The sequence below is a fragment of the Hakea prostrata genome, chromosome 5 (genome assembly GCF_041222555.1).
Source record: "Hakea prostrata isolate BN-2017 chromosome 5, UWA_Hpros_2, whole genome shotgun sequence".
NCBI lineage: Eukaryota > Viridiplantae > Streptophyta > Magnoliopsida > Proteales > Proteaceae > Hakea > Hakea prostrata.
In genome coordinates this window covers 23,777,356-23,800,384 of record NC_142604.1, presented here as the reverse complement: position 1 = coordinate 23,800,384, position 23,029 = coordinate 23,777,356, and the positions used below count along the sequence as shown (strand labels likewise).

At 40.5% G+C, this 23,029-nt stretch overlaps 1 protein-coding gene across 3 annotated transcripts in view; it reads right to left on the bottom strand.

The window, feature by feature from the left end:
- Positions 1–12,546, bottom strand: part of PUM5 (pumilio 5) — a 45,918-nt gene extending 33,372 nt beyond the window's left edge. The window contains exons 1-6 of one of the 3 annotated variants that reach the window (XM_089155098.1): positions 12,381–12,546; positions 11,398–11,489; positions 7,572–8,211; positions 5,822–7,239; positions 5,564–5,705; positions 5,361–5,468 (exon numbers count right to left, since the gene is read on the bottom strand). In XM_089155098.1, the coding sequence (XP_089011224.1) occupies positions 5,361–5,468; positions 5,564–5,705; positions 5,822–7,239; positions 7,572–8,210 (2,307 nt within the window). In that variant the 5' untranslated portion in view covers position 8,211; positions 11,398–11,489; positions 12,381–12,546. Of the gene's footprint in view, positions 1–5,360; positions 5,469–5,563; positions 5,706–5,821; positions 7,240–7,571; positions 8,266–11,397; positions 11,490–12,380 lie in introns of all 3 variants that reach the window. The other 2 variants (XM_089155097.1, XM_089155096.1) reach the window with 2 other exon arrangements.
- Between the last annotated feature and the right edge of the window lie 10,483 nt (positions 12,547–23,029).

Below are 23,029 nucleotides of genomic sequence, written 5' to 3'. Positions count from 1 at the left end.
GATTTGGATTGGCGCTAGGGTTACGTTGAGTGCTGAGTAGGTGATAGGGATGCTAAAATCTAAAAGGGCTTGAAGTTTAGATGAGGAGTTAAGGACATTTAGGGTTCTGAAGCTTTTAGGGTTTCCAAGGAAGAAGATGAATTTCAGAGTTTTCTAGGGTTTAGAGGGGAAGGGAGGGTTGAAACCTAGGATTGAAGGTTAAGGGTATGGGGAAGGGATTCTAATTCCTAATAGGGATAGGTCTTGGGTAGGGGAAAGCCTAGGGCTTAGGTTTTCAGGTCTTTTAAGTTCTGGAATTTCCAGAAGTGCCACAAGCTTTGAAGAGGAAGAAGAAGAGGGGCTGGGATTAGTAGTCTAGGGTTCGAGAAGGTAGGGTGATGTTAACACAAGGACCCCTCTTGGCCAAAACCCTAAGTGGGGCCCCCAAGAAGGCTCCAAGAAACCTCCATAGGCTGGCCAAACTCTTATGAGGGGTATTTTGGGCATTTTAGCCCTTATTTACCACTAAAATTAATTTAAACTTTATTACAATTTCATTGAGTCAGTTTGAGTCAGCCTTGGATTTGTTTGGAAAAAAAAAAGAAGTTGCATTTTGAGCGAGTCCTATTTAGTAGTTTAGATAAGTAATCTCATCATATATGTTAGGAGCATGGTTTTCAAAGCATCCACCTAGATGCGGTAAGGCAGTTTTCAACACCTTATTTGCCATCGTTTTGTTGACATTAAGTTTTCCAGCCACTTTTTCGCCTAATTGCTACCGATTTGTCACCTTGTGCACCTTATTGGCACCTAGACGCCAAAGTGGTCAGTTTTTTGACATTTTGTATAGAATACTATTTTTTTTCAATCAAATTTTATTCTACAAAGCCATGTACAAATTTAATAGTTAGTCTTTTCGGAATCAGGAATCAATGAATCACTAGATGGACAAGGCACTTATTTGGCATCACACTATCATAGAGGTAAGTAAAAGTGCAAAATTACTACTTTCATTTTCATACTTATGTCAAAATACTTATAATTTTATATAGTTCATGGTCATATGTTATAATGTTTGATGAGATGAACTTATGTTTGTGTTCTTTTTTTGATAATCTTTCATAATTATGATTCTTGAATGCTTTCTTCTTTTTTTTATTAATGTGATTCTTGAATATTTGTTTAGCTTATAATAGAAATTTATTAGTTTAAAAGTAAAAATTAGACCCAACCGCTTTGGTCACCTTACTGCCGCCTAGGGGCCGCTTTGTCGCCTAATCACCTAGGCAGAGCCCTAGTCGCTTTGGTCACCTTGCCTCCTCGACAACCATGGTTAGGAGTTTTGGATAAGAGTCCAGTCCAATATGTAATGGGACCTATTAGTAAGGAGATCCCAGTTGGAGTCAAAGTTTGTTATTTTAAGCTATAAATATCCCCTTCTTGCAATGTTATTTATGAGTGTTAACAATTGATTGAGTTGAGGACCATAGTCTACTTATTAGGTAGGCCTTGGTAGAGTGTTTTGCTTAAAATACTTCATCTTCTTCAACAATCCAGCAGTTCCAAGTCGTCATCAAAGCCATCAAGCCATCAAGTAAGTAAGAGAATCCCCTCTCCTCCATTCCCAGCCTCTCCCACTCCTCCCTTTTCTTGTGCACCATAGAAAGCATTCCCCCCTTGCTGCTGTGCCTTCACAGAAAGATTTCCCAACCCCACAACTATCATGGGGCCCTCCCCTAACCCCCACAACTTCCACAGCCCCTTCCCCTACTTACCCTAGCACCAGCAGGCCACCCTTCCGCTCTTCCTCTCCCTCAGCAACCCAATGCTAACCTCTCAAGGAAAACCTGATTCCCAGCTCCTTCTCCAACCCCTGCACTTCCACTAGGATCGGAGGAAGCCCTAGACCCAAGTCCTAACATTATTCCCTGCTGTTCTGTGCTATTTCAGTCACTTTAACAATTCTGCACTTCATCTTCAGCCTTGAGAATTGCAGAAAATTTAGAGTTGCAGAATTTTTCAAAATCTGAACTTCAATTTACAAAAGGATTCAGATCTGAAATTAAGTTTCAGAAGGCTGTAAACCCCATTAGAAACCCTAAAACGCTTCTGTCTTTTGCAGGAACATCCTGGGGTAAACCCTAAGTCTAGGGAATTGACCAAAATACCCCTAACCCTAGACCTGGTTTACATCATAGGGGGTTAAGGGATTAGAATTCAGAGAGGGGAATAGGGGCTGCCGCAGGGTTTAATTTTGAGAGTGGCTTGCGATTGCTGGGGGTTGCAGAACTAAGGTTAGGGGAAAAGGGTAGGGCTTGGGGATGGAAGAAGAAGGGGACGGGTAGGCTGGGGGTTGGGGGATCTCGTACGTACTTAAATGTTGCAAGGATACAAGGTCTTCTTTAAATTCTGCAGAAGTTCTCTCTCTAAAGCTGCCGCAGGCTCCCTTTAAGGGAACCAACAACTCCTGGCTTGCTCCTTCAAATCCCAGTTGTATTGCATTAATCATAAACTTTGAACATTACATTATAATAAGGCTTATTTATATTCATAGCCTTTAGTAGGAACTTAGACTAGGACTCTACTTTAGAAACAAATCAAACTAAAACTCCTACTTGGACTAAGGACTTATACTCACACAATGATTCTTTCATATCTCACTTTTGAAGGCTCCAAATTGAAATCTAAGAGTAAACATGGAAACCTTGCAAGAAGTAGAACAAAACTAGAGGACTCCCTTATGATTTAGGAATCCTAACTTAACAAGGACTCTTTAATAACCTAACAAATAATGACTCAAACTCAAAAAACAGAAGCAGATCTAGCGTCTCACAAACATACTGGACCCAACTGAACCCTAAGTGGACTCAACCGAAATGTAGCAAAATTACCAAAAATACCCCTATGCTGGCTGAAATTGCCTGGGTTGCTGGTAGGGCCGCATGGGTACTGGTACCCTCCCTGGCCCTCTTTGGGTGGTCCTAGATCCAGTTCACATCACAAAAGGGAAAAGAGGGAAAGGGGTCGTGATCTACTTCTTGTGCTTCAATGGACTGAGTGATTACGGAGATGGCAGTCAGGATTCACAACCTAAAACAAGAATCAGGAACCATCCATCAAAATTCTTAAGCACCTAGGACTTGAAACCGCTAAAATTCCAGTCCGTGACTTCAAACATCAACAACCAATAGAGTTGTATACTTAAGCACCAGACTAACCTTCCATAAGTGGAACAAAACACTAATGCAAAAGTAGGATTGCAAAAACTCTAATCTGTATTTGTGTTCCTCCTCAAGGGAGTGCAAATAAGCTTCTAAAATATGCTTCAATACGTTCAGGAATTGGAGGTCCTAATTAAAGAAGAAATGTAACCCTCCAAACTGTGCAGGCCTCCTAAGGCTCAAACTGACATTAAAACACAATTAAAAGACTGAAATAAGGACTGAAAGTATAGGATAGAAATACATGTTTGGTACAGCCCAACTGAAAAACAAAGAACCTAAGGGAAAAAGGGGGGAATATTTCCCCTGGGCAGCAGCTCCAATTATTGTAGTCAAGGTGTCTGCCAAGGCGCACCTTGGCAGCCGTCTTGGCACCTAGGCACTTTTTTGGCCCATAGGCACTCAAGCACTTTGTTGACATGCAAAAAATTGGCCGCTTTATCTCCTAGGAGGTGCCGTGCCTTGTGCACCTTATTACCACCTAGACGCTAAAGGGATCATTTTTTTTAAACCTTGAACCTAGAACTTTTTTCTGGATTTCTTTTAGACCATCAAATTATATACATAAATATAATTTTGGAATGAAAACCAATGTAAATAAATAATATATAATGTAGGTAACAATCCCATGCACCAAGAAGCATGGGATCATCCTGAGATTAAAGCGGGAAAAAATATCAAAACTTAACTGAAAGAGGGCTTTCTTCCTCATCAAGTAGAGACTATCAGACCAAGGTTGCTCGATTGGAAAGACCAACACCTAGTGAAGAGGGCCTCCGCAAGCTCCCATTTCTCAGAAATGAGCTCGCACATCCAGACTACAACACGGGTTGTATATGGCAGGAGTTTTTGGATGAGTTCCATTTGATTGCGGGGAGCCCCCTGGAGCCATTTGCTATTCTCCCATGGATTCCTATGAATATAGAAAACTTGTATTTCTCATTCACAAATCCATCTTTGTCTATGCTGCTAACTCGGTTCGACCCTTGCTGATGGCATATGTAATAACCCCATCCCCTACCCCCTATACATAAAAAGGAGAAGAGAGAGGAAGAAGAAAAAAAAAAGAAAAAAAAAAAGAGACTATCAGACTACCCTCTTCTCTAGAGTTCAAATAGCAGAACACCAGAAGTGTTCGTCTCCATCAAGTCGACTCTTCTTCTCCATCCATTCATCCAATCGACTATTCTTCTCCATCCAGCCAACTCTTCTATTCTTCTTCAACCGAGCAGCCCTTGTTAGCAGCTCTTCATTTTCTGATTTATGCGCAGCAGCAGCCCTTGCAACAGCAGCAGCGTCCTTTTTTGACTTCTTTCTCCATTCTCCAACCCTTGCAATAGCAGCAGCTTTGTTCTGTATTTGTCCGAGAAAAAGAAGACTAAGAAGCTTCTGTTTCCTCTGTTCTATACTAAACAGCCCAAGGTATCTCCCTTTTTTCCTTTTTCGGTTCTTATCTTGTTCGTCCTTCTTTATTGTAATTTTTAATGTGAAACAGCAGCTCCTTTTTTCTTGTTTTCCTCTTTCCTTATTCTTCATTGATTCATTCAGATACACAAGCTTTTAAAAATTCAAATATTGTTAATCTGTTATTGAATTTCCTGTTTGACAGCCTTTCATTCAAGTATACATGCTAAACAGCAGCACCTTTGGTTCTTTTCTTGTTCTCCTTTATTGTTAATCTGTTATAAATTTCCTGATTTCAATATTCGAGCTTTTCTCAGAGTATTGCTGATTTTATACAATTTTGACTATGAGTCCATGATCACTCCTGTACCCAACTACCCAAAAAAATTAAAACGAAGAAAAAATACGCTGATTTCTACATGACATGCTGAATGGGATGATGATTTTTTTGGGGCATATGCAAGCTTTTTTTTTGGGTTCGCCGGGGGGGGGGTGTAAACTAGTTGTATCAAAAACAAAAAAAAAAGTATATACTCAAACGCCTTGCCGGCTGCCTTGTCACCAAGGCGCTTAAGCAGTGCCCCAACCGCCTTAGTCATCTTGCCTCTTGATAACCTTGGCTCCAACACCCTATTTGGGCCTCTTCTTCAAGAAACAGGTAGCTGGATCTGTACTAGAAAGCCTTTTGAACATTTATTTGGTAACATGAAATTAAAAGACATCAGGCAGAAACAATATTAACAGCATTTGACATACCTTCTGGATAACACGACAGCCATACATCTGAAGACTTAAAGGCAATATATGACCACTAAGTTGATTTGCAAGTTCTTTTCTCTGTTCAAGGCTCCCATGCTCGAAAAACTGAAAGAAGTAGAATGTACAGTTACAGAATCAAAAGTATCTGATCACGAAGTGCAAAAATGACAGTCTACTCAAATAAGTTAGAGGGATCATACCTTTTGAATAACATAATTCCCAAAAACATCTATCATCAATTTTGACGCATGTGGAAGAACTTCTTTAAATACAGACGTCTTCTCCTCAATGCTACAGGTTTCTAACTTCTGCTGAATGAACCGACTCCCATGTTGATCAGAACTGAAGTAAACAAGCAAAAGATAATGATTTCTATGGATGGGAAACAATAATGCAACATTATTAGCTAAATGAAAAGGAAAAAAATAAACTACACCACTGGAAGTACAAAAGATTGCCTGAATTCAACAATGCGTCCAGCAATGTCAGATAGTTCAAATCTCCGGGCTTTACTAGATTTCAGCTCTTCAAGGAAAGAATATGTCTTTGGGTCATCAAACCTCTCCATCCCTCTTTGTCCGCGCAATCCAGCATATACCCCTGGATTTCTACTAGAACCTACTGGAAATCTTATTTCATTTCTCCTCCCAGGCAGACTCGTCCGATCAATTGGGGATCCTGGCATTACTGGACTAGCAAGCGGTGAGGTTGGGAACTGCATCAAGACACCCACATCAGGAGGCCCACCATATATATTTGAACTACTAATTCCTCCATTTCTTTGGCTTGGGATTGTTACACCCACATTTCTTGGATACTGCGACTTTTGATCTACTGGATGAGCAGCAGCAGAAGAGGCTTTCTGTGGATCAAAAGTATCCACCTGGCTCCTCATGATTCTAGATGCCAATGGATATGCATCATCAGAAGAATGCTGAATGTACGGCATATAAAGAGGATCAAAATGTGGCTGCAGTGTTAAACCATAAAGCTTGTACATATGTTGCAAATCAACTCCAGGTGCCATGCTTCCCCCGGTAGAAACAACAGTAGGTCGAGCACTAAAGCTAGGACCAGCAGAACCATCAAAAGCCACTGACATAGCACTCTGAGGAGGATATCCAGCCACAAATGGAGGAAGAAGAGCAGTGTTTAAAGCAAATCCGCCTAAACCATATTGAGGAGCAAATAATCCTGACGGCTGCAAATTAGGGTAAAATGGATTTCCTGAAGCCATGTAGGCTGTTGCAGTGGCATATAGGGGAGGTATCATTCCAGAAGACTGAAGTGGTAGCTGTCCCTCAACTGCTGAGAATTTGGGATGACCAAGAGAAAATTGATCATTACCAATGTATTGACGGTGCATTCCTTGAGAGATTAACTGGGATTGGCCACCCTGAACTTGTGATGCAGTGCCTCGTTGAGGGTGCAAATTATGCTGCTGTGAATTGTTTAACTGAGGATGTTGCCATTCTTGTCGATTCCTGTGATCTGCATTTGGCAGGCTGGATATCTCAAGAGCTTTTAATTCAGAGTTGATACTCACAACATCTGGATTAGTCATGCCGGTAATTAAGACATCATCTTCCAAACTGGTACCTACACTACTTGACCCTCCTATCTGGCTGGCATGGGGGCTTCCCATCCCATGAGGGGGTGACGAACTCAAAACAACGGAAGAAGAATCACCATTTATTCCAACAGAATGCGAAACGCCACCAGAGCCCACATTCAGCTCCAGCAACTTTGCTGTACTACTGGATGGATCATGTACAGAGGTGACAAGGGGATCATGATCAACTCCATCCTCTGTGGCTGCATGGCTGGAAGAACGAGACTGGTTATACACAGGAGATGGAGTGCGAGGGAAGTCTTCCTGCAAGATGCAAATAAAATAAAGTCCTTCACTTAATATATTTAGTAACAACACCAACACAGAAACCCTAAACCCAAAATTTTTAGTGGTTAATTCCAGTCAACCACAATTTATAAAAGTACAGCAGCACAAAACTGGCAAGGGTGAAAAAAAGATCCAGAATCCTAAAGATAAAATGAACAGTCAAAATTTCAAATAACCAAGCAAAAGCAATTAACAAGAAAGGAATGCAACAGAAAACTTGATCTTATCTCATCCTTGCAACACAGAAGATTACAACATATGGAGAGAAGAATCAACATGGAAGAAAGTTTTCATTTTAAGTTTCACACCTGTATAAGATCAACCAGACTCTTGTGCCGACCTGCCAAAGAATTTGTATGCTCTGTAAAAAGACTACTCCTGTCTGCCCAATCACCAAGCAGGTGTGTGGGTGATTGATCATCCTCTGGCTCCTCTGCATGGGTAGAAAGGGTACCTCGAGACAAGTGTACAGATCCGTTGCCACTGTCATCAAATGAAGTCAATCTCCATCTATTGCCAAAGCCACCAATATGTTTCACCAAACGGCGATTTTCCCGTGAGATAAGAGGTGGAGGAAGTCTGGGGTTCAAGTTCACATTGGAACAGTAATATGCCAAATAAGCTGGATCCGCACGGAGTTGCTCCTCAGACTCACAATTTTCAATAGCACTCTTTAAACTTGCCAAGTTTGTATCCAGACTGGAGTTCTGAGCTAGAAGGTTCCCCACGGCAATTAAAGATCCCTCCATGCTAGGAGGTGCACTACCACTCCGATTAGGGACCACATCCCTCCCAGTTATATGAAACCCCTGACTATTCAACAGCAATCCCAAGTCTTCTGCTGCCATAGTATTTGAAGACGACACAAATGTTGCAGCCTCCTTGGAAGAGGACCAGTTTCTAGCACTAGTGGATTCCACCAGTCGCACAGGACTCTCAGTTGCCATCCTATTCAAGGAATGGCAAAAACCTTTCTGTTAATGATGGATTTCGAGCATCCTTCTGAGAATCGAATCAATTAGTTTATTAATCATTCCATAATAAATGTGACAAGCAAAAATAACAGCCACTTTAACAAGAAACTAATAGAAAGAGAATGACAAATCCACCAAGAAAAGAACAGGCTGCATGCAATCAGCGTGAGATAAGAAGCGATAATCAGAGTAATAAAAATGTTTGCTGTAGACAACAGATCCTAGAGGGCTAACGTACTCCCAAAATAAAATAAGCATCAGTCAGCACTTTCATGATGAGACAAGAGGCAAACAAACCAGAATATCCCGTACCCACCCATTATATAACAAGAAATTTCTCTCTAAAATGTAATATACTTCTTATCATCCTCAACATCAGCCACAATATAATAGGCAAAATTCATTTTGATTGCCAATTAAGCAAGCCACAGTCCACACTGATGTGCCACATAAACAGATGAGTCACCAATTCCCAACCACTGGATAGAAGGGACATAGTCTTGATCAGCCACACCTCAATTTTAGACTCTAAACTCAATCAAATATCCTCCCATGTATTGACATACATCTCCATGTATGTTCAGGAACACCTATAATACCCCAACTTTACTGTGCACACTCCAACTGTCCTAAATTCTTGAAGCTTCATTTTGCCATTTGGCAATCTCTGACTGGACTAAAACTTTATAATTGAGCAGAGAAGTATGGGATATAAATATCACGAAATTGGGCTCACATCTGGCAACTAGAAAATACTTGGGCTGTTTAGATTGAGTTTCATAATGACCTTGTACACAACTTTGTGATTGTAATGATAACAACAGTGACAATTATTCTAATTAATAATAAATATAGGGAGATGACTAAGGTAACAACGATTTGTTACATAAGGTAATTCACAGTCCAGACATACATAACTTAATCCTGTCTTGTTCTGCTGGTCAAGGTTAGAGCCCAAAGGCCTCCAACTCACATACGCCCAAAGTGGATTCTCATGCTGACTGATCCAGTTCATCATCAATGGACCCAAAACTCAATAACCGTACGAAAGCAGACAAAGCTTTTAGACCTAAGCTATACGTAGGATTAGGAACACACACTGCTAGTAGAATTGTTAGCATTTTCACACAGAATGAGAAAGATCTGAGCAAAAACAAACCACTGATATCTCCCAATAGATTTCATCCCAAAAGAAAATGCCACCATAATCTAGATAATCATAACTTTACATAGCACCAACAAATGTCACAGGAGGTTTTGCTTTTAATTTTCTTCTGGAACTCTACAAGGCAAGATTACTGCTGTGATCATGACTCCCACTGGTCATGCATTTAACATCTGAGAGGAACTTTCAGAATAACCACTAGGAAATACTGCCAAGCCTTGGATTAGGCTAGAAAGAGTGGGAAAGAGAATAGTCTCTAACAGGGTAAAATTGAGAAGCAATCACCCCCACTGGACATCATAAAATTACATCCGTAATTCCAAACTGCAAACACTTACCATGTAGAAAACCTTCCTATAGCTCTCTAGAAACAACATGTGAATGTACGGAAAATGCCTTGCTGAGCTGACAGGGTTAGGTATCAAGTGACAGTGGTGAAGGAGCAGAAGAGTAAGCACTAGTTGTGCCAATGAAATGACCCAACTGGACTTAGTCAGCCCAGATCGTTTTGTGGTTCTATAGTATCCTAGGCAATAAAAGGAAAAGTGACAGAGCTGGCCACTGCCATGGTTTGAGAACTCGCGAGATCTCACCGACATCATGTGAGATATCTTGTTTTCTCCAAAACCCGAGGCAAGATGGGAAGCGAAAACTGTAAAATCCAAAATCTCGGCCGAGATCTCAGTTCGACTGTAATCTCGATCCAACCTCAGTTAAGAACACCAAATCTCAATCAAGTCAGGATATCTCGGCTCAATTTCAGAGAGATGTCAGTGCTCTTGGTCCCCCACTTTGCTGCCTCGCTTGAGAAACCTCTTTTGTCAGACTTTTGGCTGGAAGACCTCCTAGTCTTCATCAACAACCCTCCTACAATATCTATAGCAAAGATTGAAAGGTGATTTCATCCTAACACCTGTTCTATGGATGTTGACCAAATATATATTGAACAACTTGGTCTGATATAGGCTTTTCATGGAAACAAAATTATTTTCTTGTTATTAATTTCATGGTCGTAGGGACGGGCCTAGGCCAAATTGCCGGTGGACCACAGTTGTAGCCTGAGGTCAAGGCATCAAACAGCTTCTAAAAAAAAAATTGCTAGCGTAAGGCTGAGTAGGAGAACTGCCCCCAAGACTTTGCCTGTGTGGAAGCCTTCAGCAATGGGCTCGCCCTTTTTTATTTCACGGTCGTATAGTTTATGTTCTATAAGTCTGCATATTCAATTCTTCAACCCAATGGATTCAAACTTAGGGTCAAATTGGAACTCAAATTTACAATTGTTTTCTCATACATCTACGGCCACCACTGTGTTTATAATAGGCTGGACACCAATTTGCAGCCCCATAAGAACCCTAAAAAAACCAAGATGGGCCACCAAGTTGGATCAAGATGAAAGGAATTTTTCCTCCATCTTGCAAAATCTCAATTTTTCGGCCCACTGATATACATTTATTTGCTAATATGATGGCCAGCCATAGTTTAGTAAAGATTTTAAGTGGTCCGCTTGGACTATGCTATGTATGAATGATGTTTTATATTTCATAGGAGAGTTCTTAGACCGTGGACACTGCTAAACCATAAGAGATTGCCTAGGATGGGTATCTTGGTAACAAAGCCAAGTAGGGTGGACAACCAAAAACTCTTATTTTTATACCAACCAAACCCATCTAAATTTGATTCTACAAACTAATCCATAGTCGTGTGCGTCTGTCTAAGCCACGTTGCCAATTTGAAGATTGAATAGTAGCAAATAACTAAAAATGTTGAGTGTACAAAGGGCATTTAATATTATTTTTTTAAAAAAAAAAAAAAGCCATCGAAGCCTTGTGACACAAAGAATTTCACATAATAATAACAATATTAATGTCTAATGATAACAATAGCAAGAATTTAGGCTGCTCAAATTTAAAGCTAGATATAGCACATCATATCCTTAGGGTGTTTTAGCAAAACAAAACCAAGAGAGAGAGAGAGAGAGAGAGAGAGAGAGAGAACTTTGAATGAATCCCCAATCACAATACAGAATTTGTTGCTAGAAACAATATGGTGTGTCATTCATTGATGATGATAGTGTTCATGCAAAACACCTGCAAGACTTAATAGAAAAACTTCGTCAAAGGTAGAAATGCCCAAATATTGCCTTAAAAATAAACAACAAAACTTCATGTTTTGACCAACTAAACCAGAATACAAACTTCAAGCCGAATCTCCCCAGGAGGGAATGAATGCACATAAATGATTTCCCAATAGAAAACCAGAGATAAAGAAATGATATTATAAGAAAACAAATATCAAGCAGCGCTCAACTGGTCAACAAGGAACTTCTGAAAGCAGGAGTCAACTTTCTGGACCAATATCTATCAATTGAAACCTGAATTTCAGAACTTCCTGAAGGCAGAAGTCAGTCTGTCCTCAAATTGGGCATGCTGGGACACGATTGGATTCTAAAACCTCAAACAGCCATTCCACGTCTAATTCATGAGCATCTCAATCATAAAAAAATTAAAAAAATAAAAAAATAAAAAAAAGATTGATTTTTCATCCAAAAGCAACCAACACTGGAGCCACATTCCAAGACAACATCCTCCAAATAAATAAATCCTTCACAGTACTTCCGCAGCTGAGAACAAAACTCAAACAGTACCCTCTTCCGCAGCTAAGAAACAAAAGTCAAACAGATATCATTTACACCCAAACATCATGATACATGTTTCACAAGAACCGAACTTTTTTTTTTCTTTTTCTAAAGCAATGGATTATTAAACGTCACTAAAACCCAGTGAAAATAGTTGAAAGAAGAAGCCTCTACTCATAAGTGCATAGTTGATACAACAACGATTCCAGATGTTCTAACACAATAACTGAATCCCATAAATGTTGAAAAGTTGAATAACTCAACAACAGATAGTCTACTGTTAAACCCTAAGAAGAAGTTTTTTACATCAATTATTAACAAAAGAAAAAATGATTATTCTTACCTGCTAACTCAGCAACAGAGAAACCCTAGTTTCTTTTCCATATAAAGATGAAGCTCAAAAAATTCTGGAATTCAAATTGCAGAGGAAGGTAGCTTTCTCCACTTGAAAACAGAAATGTCGCTTGTGAAACAATCTCAGCTCTCATACCCATCAGGCGTCAGGCTTTGAGGAAAGAATCTACAATATTAAATTTGGGGAGATTAAATGACGATACTGACCTCCATCCATCTGTTAAGTGACGAAGCTTGTTGAATTTTAAACCTTCTAAGCTACAGAGTTTGGAGTGGAGGTAGAACCGTAAAATCAATGAAACGAAGAGGGTGAACAGTTTTTTCTTAAATTCTTGTTAAAAAATTTCTTGCGCACTAGATTTTTGGATTTTCCTTCAGTAGTGTGTCAGACGTGCTAATGTCTGTGATGTTCACCGATGGAAGCAAGTCATGGAGATTCTATTAAATCCTAACCACTCATAGCATGGTTTGGTTCATTTTAAAGCAAAACTATTTTTTTCCACTTAAATTGATTATATATGCACATGGTATTTTAAGCGGCTAGGATTTAATAAAATTCACATGGAGTGCATCCAACAATGGACACTATAGACACCACTACATCAAACACACTACCCAAGTAAGATCTTAGATTTTTAGTTTCTTATATCCATTTTTTTATTTACAGATTTGACTTGGATTGTGAGATTGTGACGAAATTGACGATGGATCGTTAGTGTATATATACTTTGTACATCATCTTCTCAAAGTTGTTGGATCTCAAATACGCTTTATAAATCAACGAAGGATCACGAGTGCATGCATATCTATACTTCATTTCCTCAAAGCTATTGGATCTAAATCAAGCTTTTCAAATTTGTTGTCTAGCGTTGGATTAATAAGGACCCATTTGATAATCCATTGTGTGTTTCTATTTCGAAAAACACCATAAATAGTTTTGATTGTTTCTGAAAGCATAAACACTAGGTGTTTGATAAGACTTGCTTTTTGAAGCAAAAACACTTTTAATAGATTTTAGCATATTTCTTATGTTTGGAATGTCAAATTCCATGAATGCCCTTCTCTAAACTCTTTCGTTATTTTTTTAAATCTAGCTGACATCCAACTTTTTCTTAGAGAAATAGACTTGTTATTGCATCAAAACTTTTTCTTGAAGTAGAAATTTTTATAAATTTCATAATGTGTTTCAGAAGTCACTTGAAACAAAATAATTTTATCAAACCATTTTTAGCCGATTCTTTTATTTCTTGAAGCAAGAAACACTAAAAACTATTTTTTAGTAGGTTGTCAAACAAGTCCTAAACTTTCAAGCAAGTTTTCCCAAGGCAGGGTATGACTACTTCGTATAAGGTTAGATGGGCCTTTATTGGGTCAAAGGCTATCAGATGCTCCTCATGCCATGCAAAGTTATCCCCATCCTTTAAGCACAAGAGGGGTGAGAAAACCCTCATACGCTCGGCCGAGTTTGAAATAAACCTGTTGAGGAAGTTTACTTGATCAAGAAATGCTGAAGTCCTGCACCTTGTTGAGTCCTAAATCATTTTTGCATTATTTCAGTCCATTTCAATTCCCTTTTGGTGTACTAGGAAACCTAGAAATTATCTACATAAACTACAAATGCACATTTCAAGGGCCTCACTTTTATTGTCAAACCTCATTCTAGCAGACACTTGCTCCAAAATTCCAAGTGTTGCTTTTTCGAGTCTAATTTGGCTACCATGTCATCCATATAACATGGTGCTTTGCAACAACATCAAACAACATGTCTGTGCTATGGTTGGGTACTCATCCTTTAGGCTAACTTTATTTGGATCCCAGATTTCAATGCATACCATTAACCTCCTATCTTTCTTTATGGCAAGCACCACAGTGGGCAACCATTCTCAATATTTGAACATTTGGATAAAGCCTGCAATAAGCAAACACTTTATTTCGTCCTAGATTTTCAACACTATGTCAAGTGCCATGCGTCTAGGCAATGTTTATATGGCATGTCACGTCCCATCAGTCGGTACCCTAACTACAATACCTGGAGATGTAATCCACAACCCCGAAGATCAAGTCTCAACAATCATCCTCCACATAGCACAATAGTATAATCATGAGCAAGAAATAATCATTGTAATAATTTAATTAAAAGAATAATCAATTAATAGATCTCAGAAGGATCTCGAATCAATATCAGAGTGCGGAAAAATAATACCAATATAATCAATGTAAGAGAGTATGCAAAAAAAAAAACTCTATAGTCAAATGCAGAAGAGTAGTCAACTAAAGTATTACAACTGAAGAATTAAAGAAATTCATTAAACTAATCTATATCTTCAAAAGGTTCTTATTCTTCTTCTTCTACTCTAGTCTTCTTCTCAATGGGCTTGTTCTTGCAGCTTGGGATCCATATCAAGCTCATACTCCCATCTATGGGCAAGGCAATGTCTATCATTATTGATCGATGTTGTGATAGTACTCCATATTTATCACATCCCGCCCAAATACACCCAGCCTATACCCTATCTGGGTTACCCGGGGGAGTGATCCACAGCCCAAAAGATCAAGTTTAGGAACGATCATATCTATTTAGCACAATAACATAATCAAAAGCAAGAACAAATCATTGTATTCTAATAAGTTAACAATAAAAGTCAAGAAAGGATCACAGAAGGATCACTAAAGAATATCGAGTGCGGAATAACAAGATACCAAATCAAAAGACAACTGTAGAGTATAGCGGAAATATACCCCACAACATATGCGGAAAGTAGATCGAAATCTAAAGCAAGCTCTAAGCTAATACAAGTAAAATAAAAGTCTAGAAGAAACAAGAGAATCTAGTCCACTTCTTCACCCCCCCCTTCTTCTTCTTCAGTCTTCATCCTCTTCACTTTAGGGTCATGTTCTTGAACCTTCAGATCAGCATCTAGCGCATGATCCCATCAACGAATAAGACGTTGCCGGCTGCCGTCAATAGGAGTCGTCAGTGCAGCCCAAATCCGAGTGTTGGCTGCCTCATTGCTCATTACCTTGTCCAAGGACATCCGGAGCTGTACCATATAAGGAAAGGTTCTCCGTGCTGGGGTGCACGGGTTCTCTTTCGTACTCGCAATGTCATCTAAAAACAAGTCCCCCGAAGGGTAAGCTCAAAAGAACTTAGCAAGTAATCCAAACACAATAAGCATCTTCACATGCATTCACAAGCAAACATATATGCAATGATATGAAACAATATATGCCCCCCCCCCCCCCGCCCCCCCCCCCCCCCCCCCCCCCCCCCCCCCCCCCCCCCCCCCCCCCCCCCCCCCCCCCCTCCCCCCCCCCGGCCCCCCCTCATCAACAAAAATGCGAAGATAAACATAACTAATAAAAAAAATAACTAAATAATCAATATAATAATCTCCGATATAAGACAATCCCTTTCCCGTCTCTAAGAGAATAACTAAATAAAATCTAATCCCGAACTAGTACATTGGGTAACTAAATTGTTCTCCACTTTATAGACAACATCCTTGTAAGTGTAAATCTCATAAATGGCACAAGGACGCTTCCACTCGATGGTCGGACTAAGCATCGTACGGAGCATAACCACTCGGAATCTTCATAGTAATTGTGGTAACCGCAATCACCTTCCCGGAGATATGCCTCTTCGCCTTGCGCTTCTTCATAGGGACCGTCATAGTACTCAGACTGCAGGATAGTCTAACAACATTGTACAATAAAGGAATGAGTTTCAAAGAAACTCGAAGGCGCTTAAAAATCCATAATAACATAAATGGCAGATTCCGAATCAATCATGAATGCAGATGATATGAGACAAGCAATGAATGAATGAATCTAACTCTATGTATGCTTTGGTCTCTATTGGCAGACATGCTTTAAGTCATAGCACCGTACTTCTTTAGGAAAGTCCACTCACATCCTCAACCATTTAAGATATCTTGGATTCTCTCACGGATCATTTCACCGGTCTTGAGCAGCCGATTGGTAATGGGTCCTTCATCCCTCTAGGACAAACCTTGGCAGGGGTTAAGTCAACACACTCTCTCACAACCATTTGGTTGCGCGCATGCGGAACCTACCAATGCAGTCTTCCTTGTTCATCGTCGTCCGATCTTCCTTCCTCGTCCCGCGATCCTTTCCGGTATCCTTCACACTAGGTCCTCTGTCCCCGCTCGACTCATCACCCTTTGTCATCCACTTGGTCGGGCTCTCCGCCTCTCCGGGTTGGTTCCGGTCTTGCGCCGTGAGCCCGTCTACCATTCAACCCTACCAATTGGCCCCCACATGTGATTCCGTCCTCTCCGGGTTGGTTCCGGTCTTGGCGCCCTGATCCCCATTGCTCCCGGGTCGTTCGGTCTCTCCCCTCCGTTGGGTCTGCTTGGGACTCCTGCCACCTCTGCTCCTAGATATGTCATCCAACGTTTGGGGTGTCCGAGGGCATCTCCGGACTCCCTTTTCCCGTAGTGTCCGCGTGTCGGCACCTCTCCTTTCCAACCATCTTGCTCCTGCATCAATTCATATCATCACATATTGGTAACTTCATATTGGGAATCAATTTACATCACTTGTATTTTGGTGTATCATCATGAATCAATTCAATATGTGTTGCTCCGTATCGTTTGCCGTGTATATCATTGTAGTCTAATTTAGGAATCATATCTTGTATTCAAACATAGCTAGTTCTGCTATCTTGTTTGGTCCTCCTTACCTTTTATACTCGCGGATCCTGGTCGTGTCTCGGCCTTGGGGGTCCTAACAGTATATCAACATTTAGGAGATCCCTCGTACCACATCCACTGCCTTCGGGTTGCTGCTCTTGGTCGGTGGTTGGTCGTCGTCCCGCCTCTCCCTGCTCCTACGGTTTTAGATTGATCCGTTTGGTGGTTCGGGTACTATCGGGTCTCTCGTGTTTCTACATATGGGGACCTCACACCAATCAAATCAGATATCAAGTCCATTGCGTTACCATAATTAGATCAACCTGGTCTTGATGATCGTGACGACGCTGGGTGGATCTTGCTTTCGGTTGGTATCTGCTCTTAGATCTTCAGGAATGGCTTAGAGCATAAATCTAAATGGTCCTACCATATTGTAACTCCATGCATCATGAGACACTGTATGGTGGAGCACTAGAGTCTATAGTTGTGGTCTGGAGCCGTTACTACTACTGATCAATAGAGTCAAGAGATCGGTTCAATCGGTTCAACAAGTTAGATCATGGTTTGATCTGTTCCTTCGCTTGCATGATCTGGTTAAGATCTTGTTCTAGCCTCAAATCCTTGGATGATCATGAGAACATGTTCGGAGATGTTTGCAACGAGATGCGCATCTCTTCCGTCTCAACTCAAAGGAGAACAAGTGGAGGAGAGGGAGTAGCTCCTTTTGATGCAAGAGGTTTCGCGAAGATCCGTCAAGAACACCAAGGATGCAGAGAGTGACTTGCGGGTCTTTGGTCGCTCCGGTTTGGAGGCAGCATACGGTGGACTCGAGATTGGCTTAAATAGAGCAGAACAACCTAATTGCTAAAGACGACTCATTGGTCGGTGGTTGGTCGACTGCCCGTCGACCAATCGCATGCCGCAGAGACCAAATAGGGAATTGAAGGTCCGGATCAAATCCAATCCTGGGGTTTTGCCCGTCAGTGACTTACCTAATAGGTAGAATGCCTTCAAACCAAGATGGGTACTCCAGTCCATCAACTAATCGATCTTCATTAGGATTCGTTTCCATATAGAACCTCATCATCACTTTCTGGTTCAGCCGCCCAGTCCTCTCGGGTGGCCCAGCTGACTTCTTCTTTCTTCGGGTCATCGGCCTCATCGGTTTCCGGGTCGGTTGGCTGGGTTTTACATCACCATTGGTCTAAGTACTAGCGCATGTCAGGGTTAAGCCTAGCCCAATGCAAGCCATCTACTTAGTCATATCAACTCAGGTCCAGATACGTCCATTCCTCGCCCCGGGTGATCCTTTCCGGTATCCTTTCCACTAGAGTCAGCATAGTCCCAAACTACGGACTCATCAACCCTATAGATCATCCACATATAGTAAACGGAAGCTCTCATGTCCTCTCACGGGTTGGTTACCGGTCTTGAACACCCATGAGCCCAAGTCTATCCATATGCAACCCTACCCATAAATGGCCCCCACAATGTGATTCATGTCCCCTCATGGGTTGGTTACCGGTCTTGAGTGCCCATGAATCCCCATTGCTGCCACGGGTCGTTCGGTCTCAATACCCTTCCGAATCGGGTCTGATATAACAGGAGTATTCCTAGCCAAACACTTCTAGACCAATCCTAGGTATGTCAACCAGTAGTTAGGGAAAGAGTCAAGGGGCACCATAGGAAAGCGTCCCATACCACTTCCATTGATGTCCAAAGACAGAAACACCAATAGGGCATTCCCCATTCCACAACTACGACCTAAGCATCCACATCACATCATGATTCCAAACATATCATAATCACACTCATATCCACATCATAGTCCATATCACATTCTCATAATCAATAATCAGTTCTAATATGAAATTAACAATGTGGACAAGCTACTATAGTTGCAAAAGTATCATGATGTAAAGAAAACCAAACAACAGTAGTTAAATCATGCATTCATATCATAATACATAAAAACATGTAAATAGGCATATTGTGAGTTGGAATACTCACCTCGTAATCCGAACTTATAGTCTTCAAATAAGAGATCAGAGAACAAATCCAAAATCACCTAAACAAGCTTGACAAAACATGTATAGGTCATAAGAAGTGATTCCAAAAGATTGGAGTCGAAACGGATAAAAAACAGAGTTGCTGTCACTGCGGGTTGATTGGCTGGGTTGAGTGCTCCAGTCGACCCAAGCAATCTGCCCAAGAGCAAATCCGAAAATAAAAAGAGAATCTTGATCCGAAACCTATGCTACACAAACCGGAATGCGACGAAACTTGGAGAGATTGTCTAACACAGTAGTTTAAGACTAAAAAGCATAATTTAGACATCAAACCACCATTAAAACCATTACTTACTAATTTAGAATCATAGTTTCTATTTTGGAAAACAAGACTTTCTAATTTGGAAAACAACATGGTTTTCATTGAAAACAAGCTATGAAGGAAAGAGATGAACTAGAGATGATGAGACCTCATTCTAGTATATGAACACAGTAAATCAAGAGTAAGAATGATCATAGAGATGCATCTAATATGCTAGAATAAATCGAAATAAGAACATGATCATAGTTTAAGAAGAAATCATGAAAATCATGTAGAGAATGAATATGAAATCATAGCATATAGAATGAGAAGAGATTGTAGAAGATATGATTGCAGAGATGCAATATCTTCCTCATAATCTCAGATCAGAGAAGAGAATGATCATAGTAAGAATGAATCAATAGCATAATAGATTGAATACTAACCTTTGATTGAAGAACAAGAGAGAGAAAGCTTGAGAGTTGAATGTAGATCTTCTTCTACACCAATGGAGGCTTGGAGATGAGTTTCCTTCGTTCTCTAGGTGTTTTGGAGGCTAGGGATACTAAAAACACGAAGTTATGAGGTATATATAGCAATAAGGACATAAACAGAAGATTCTGCTCGAATTCTGTTTACTTGGGTTGAGTGGGTGGGTAGCATGGCCCAGTCGACCCAGCCAGTCAACCCAGGCTGACAGCATAGCCTAAAACAGGGATTTGAGGGCCTTTCTCTTATCGGAATCAAACGAAATTTTCTACACAACAACTATAACTTACCTAGCATAGGAAAATGGCTTTAAATCATATCTAACCATGCTATAAGGTCATCAACCAATCTTCTCTTCATCAAGGTGCATTCTCTTTTCTAAATCAACCAAGCTCTTCAAGTAGGGAATTCCATCATCAATTTTCTATGGGTTTTCGAATCTACACTAAGGGAGAGGTCCGACTTGACTTCCTAGGACCTTCTAAACATATCAACACCATACTCAAGGTCCAACTTCAAGGTCAAACATCAAACAACTTCTTCTTCATCCAAAACAAATAGGGTGTCTAATTTAGGTTTTGGGCTGGATTTCACAATATTGGTACTCAAGTCGTACAACGGGCCACTATCATCTCCCACTGCTTTCTCATCTGCATAATATAAAAAAGGGTCCTCCAAACTGGAGCTCGGGATCTCTTTCGTACCTGCATAGTCATCTAAACAGACATTGTGCCAAAAGGTGAGCTCAAAAGAACTCAGCAAGTAGTTCAAGTACAAATAACCATTACAATCAATATTCAAGAACAAAGCATGATGCAATATGATATGAGACAATGTGCAAGTATGCATCTAACTCTAACATATGCTAGTCTCTAGTGGCGAACACACATTAAGATAGAACATCATACTCCTCTGGGTAGTCTCAGTCTATCACATCCACCCAGTCGGTACCCTATCTGGAATACCCGAGTGTGTGATCCACAACCTCGAAGATTAAGTTTAGGAACGATCATATCCACTTAGCACAATAATATAATCAAAAGCAAGAACAAATCATTGTATTCAAGTAACCTAATAATAAAAGTCAATAAAGGATCTCAGAAGGATCACAAAAGAATATCAGAGTGCGGATAACAAGATACCAAAGATAACAATAGAGTATAGCGGAAATATACTCCTCAAACAAGCGAAAGGTAGATCAGAAATCTAAAGCAAGTTCTAAGCTATCACAACTGAAGGAAAAGGATAGGAAATTAAGAGTCATTCTAATACTAAACAAAATAATAAAGCTTCAAGATCCGACTAATTCCGATGCGCTCCATCATCACATGGGTATGCTTCAATACATTGCTTGTAGTCACCAACATCTTGGAAACCCAACAAGTCACCCACTGAGGCTTCATAGTTTTGATTCAAAGTCATTGGTACCTGCAATACCATCTAAAAACCTATCCCAATAAGGGTAAGCTCAAAAAGAACTTAGCAAGTAATCCAACCATAATAAACATCTTCACACACAATCCAAGGCAAACAAATGCAATGACATGAAAAAAATATGTGTAAGTATGCTTCTAACTCTATATATGTATGTTGGTCTCTATTGGTAGACACGCTTTAAGTCATAGCACCATACTCCTTTAGGTGGGTCTCAGATCACTCTCCCTCAGCCTTCCTGGCATCTTGGGTTCTCCGTTTGGTAAATGGGTCCTGAAACCTTCCCAGACATCCTTGGCTGGAGTTTAGGTCAACACTCTCTCACATCACCATTTGGCCTAAGTACTGGTGCGTGTACAGGGATAATCTTAGCCCAATGCAAGTCATCTACTGAGTCACATCTACTTAGGGTTAGATACGTCCATTGCTCGCTTCCCGCGATCCTTTCCGGTACCTTTCCCACTAGAGTCACCGTCTCCTTCCCGGCTACGTAGACTCTTAACCTTATTGGTCATCCACACATAGTAAATGGGAAGCTCTCATGTCCTCTCATGCTTCCAGCAATCTCGAGCGCCCACGAGCCCAAGTTTACCACATGTTACCCTACCAATAAATGGACCCCACAATGTGATTCATGTCCTCTCATGGGTTGGTTACCGGTCTTGAGCACCCACAAATCCCCATTGCTGCCACGGGTCACTCGGTCTCAATTCCCCTTCCGATAGGGTCAGATATGACAAGGGTTTCCTAGCCAAACACTTCTAGACATGCCCTAGGTATGTCACTCAGTAATCAGGGAAAACGCCAAGGGGAACCATAGGAATGCGTCCCATACCACCTCCACTGGTGTCCAATGACAGAAACACCAAAAAGGGCATTCCCCATTCCCCAATCACAACCTAGGCATTCACATCACATCATGCTTTCATACATATCACAATCAAGTCCAAATCATATTCACATCATTCATAATTGAATCCAGTATGTAAGTCACAATATGAGTAACCTATTGTAATTGCAGAAGTAATGTAATGTAAAGAAAGTAAAACAACAGTAGCTGAATCATACATTCGAATCACATCATAACAAAGTATGTGTCACACCCCACCCGTCGGTCTCGGTTACCCGCCCAACAACCCATGGGTGTGAACCATCACAGGATCCACGGTCTTAGCCATCAATAATAATAAATGCAAGTATAGATAATCAAGAGCAAGAACAAGTTCAATAATTAATAAAGAGGAGTATAGGAGTCCAAATACTCCAATAAAGTAATCAAAGAAAGAAACAACGTTCGGAAAAGAATAACGAGTTCAGCGGAAGCAATCAAAATAACTAAATAAGTTTCTTTCCAGTTTCTTTCTCTAAAGCTAAATATTGGTTTTCTAAGTTAGCAAGCAAGGGAGTTCTCCAGTTCTTCTCCATACAATTTGCAAAATGTCGGACAATCTACCTCCTTCGGCCATCAATGGGTGCAATAAGCGCACTCCAAGCATCCGTAGGAGACTTCGTGCATGCTATCTCCATCTCCCACTAACGGTGCCACATCTTCTTCATAGGTGATGGTTCGATCATACGAATCTTCTCCAATTGCTGACGACATGTAACCATCTATACAGTTAGTATAACATACAAAAATAAATGGAATGAGTTCTGACGAACTCAAGAAGGATAACACATTTCTCATCCATATGTCAACATAATTAGCAATGCAAAAATGATATGAATGTTATGCAATATGAATGCCACTAAG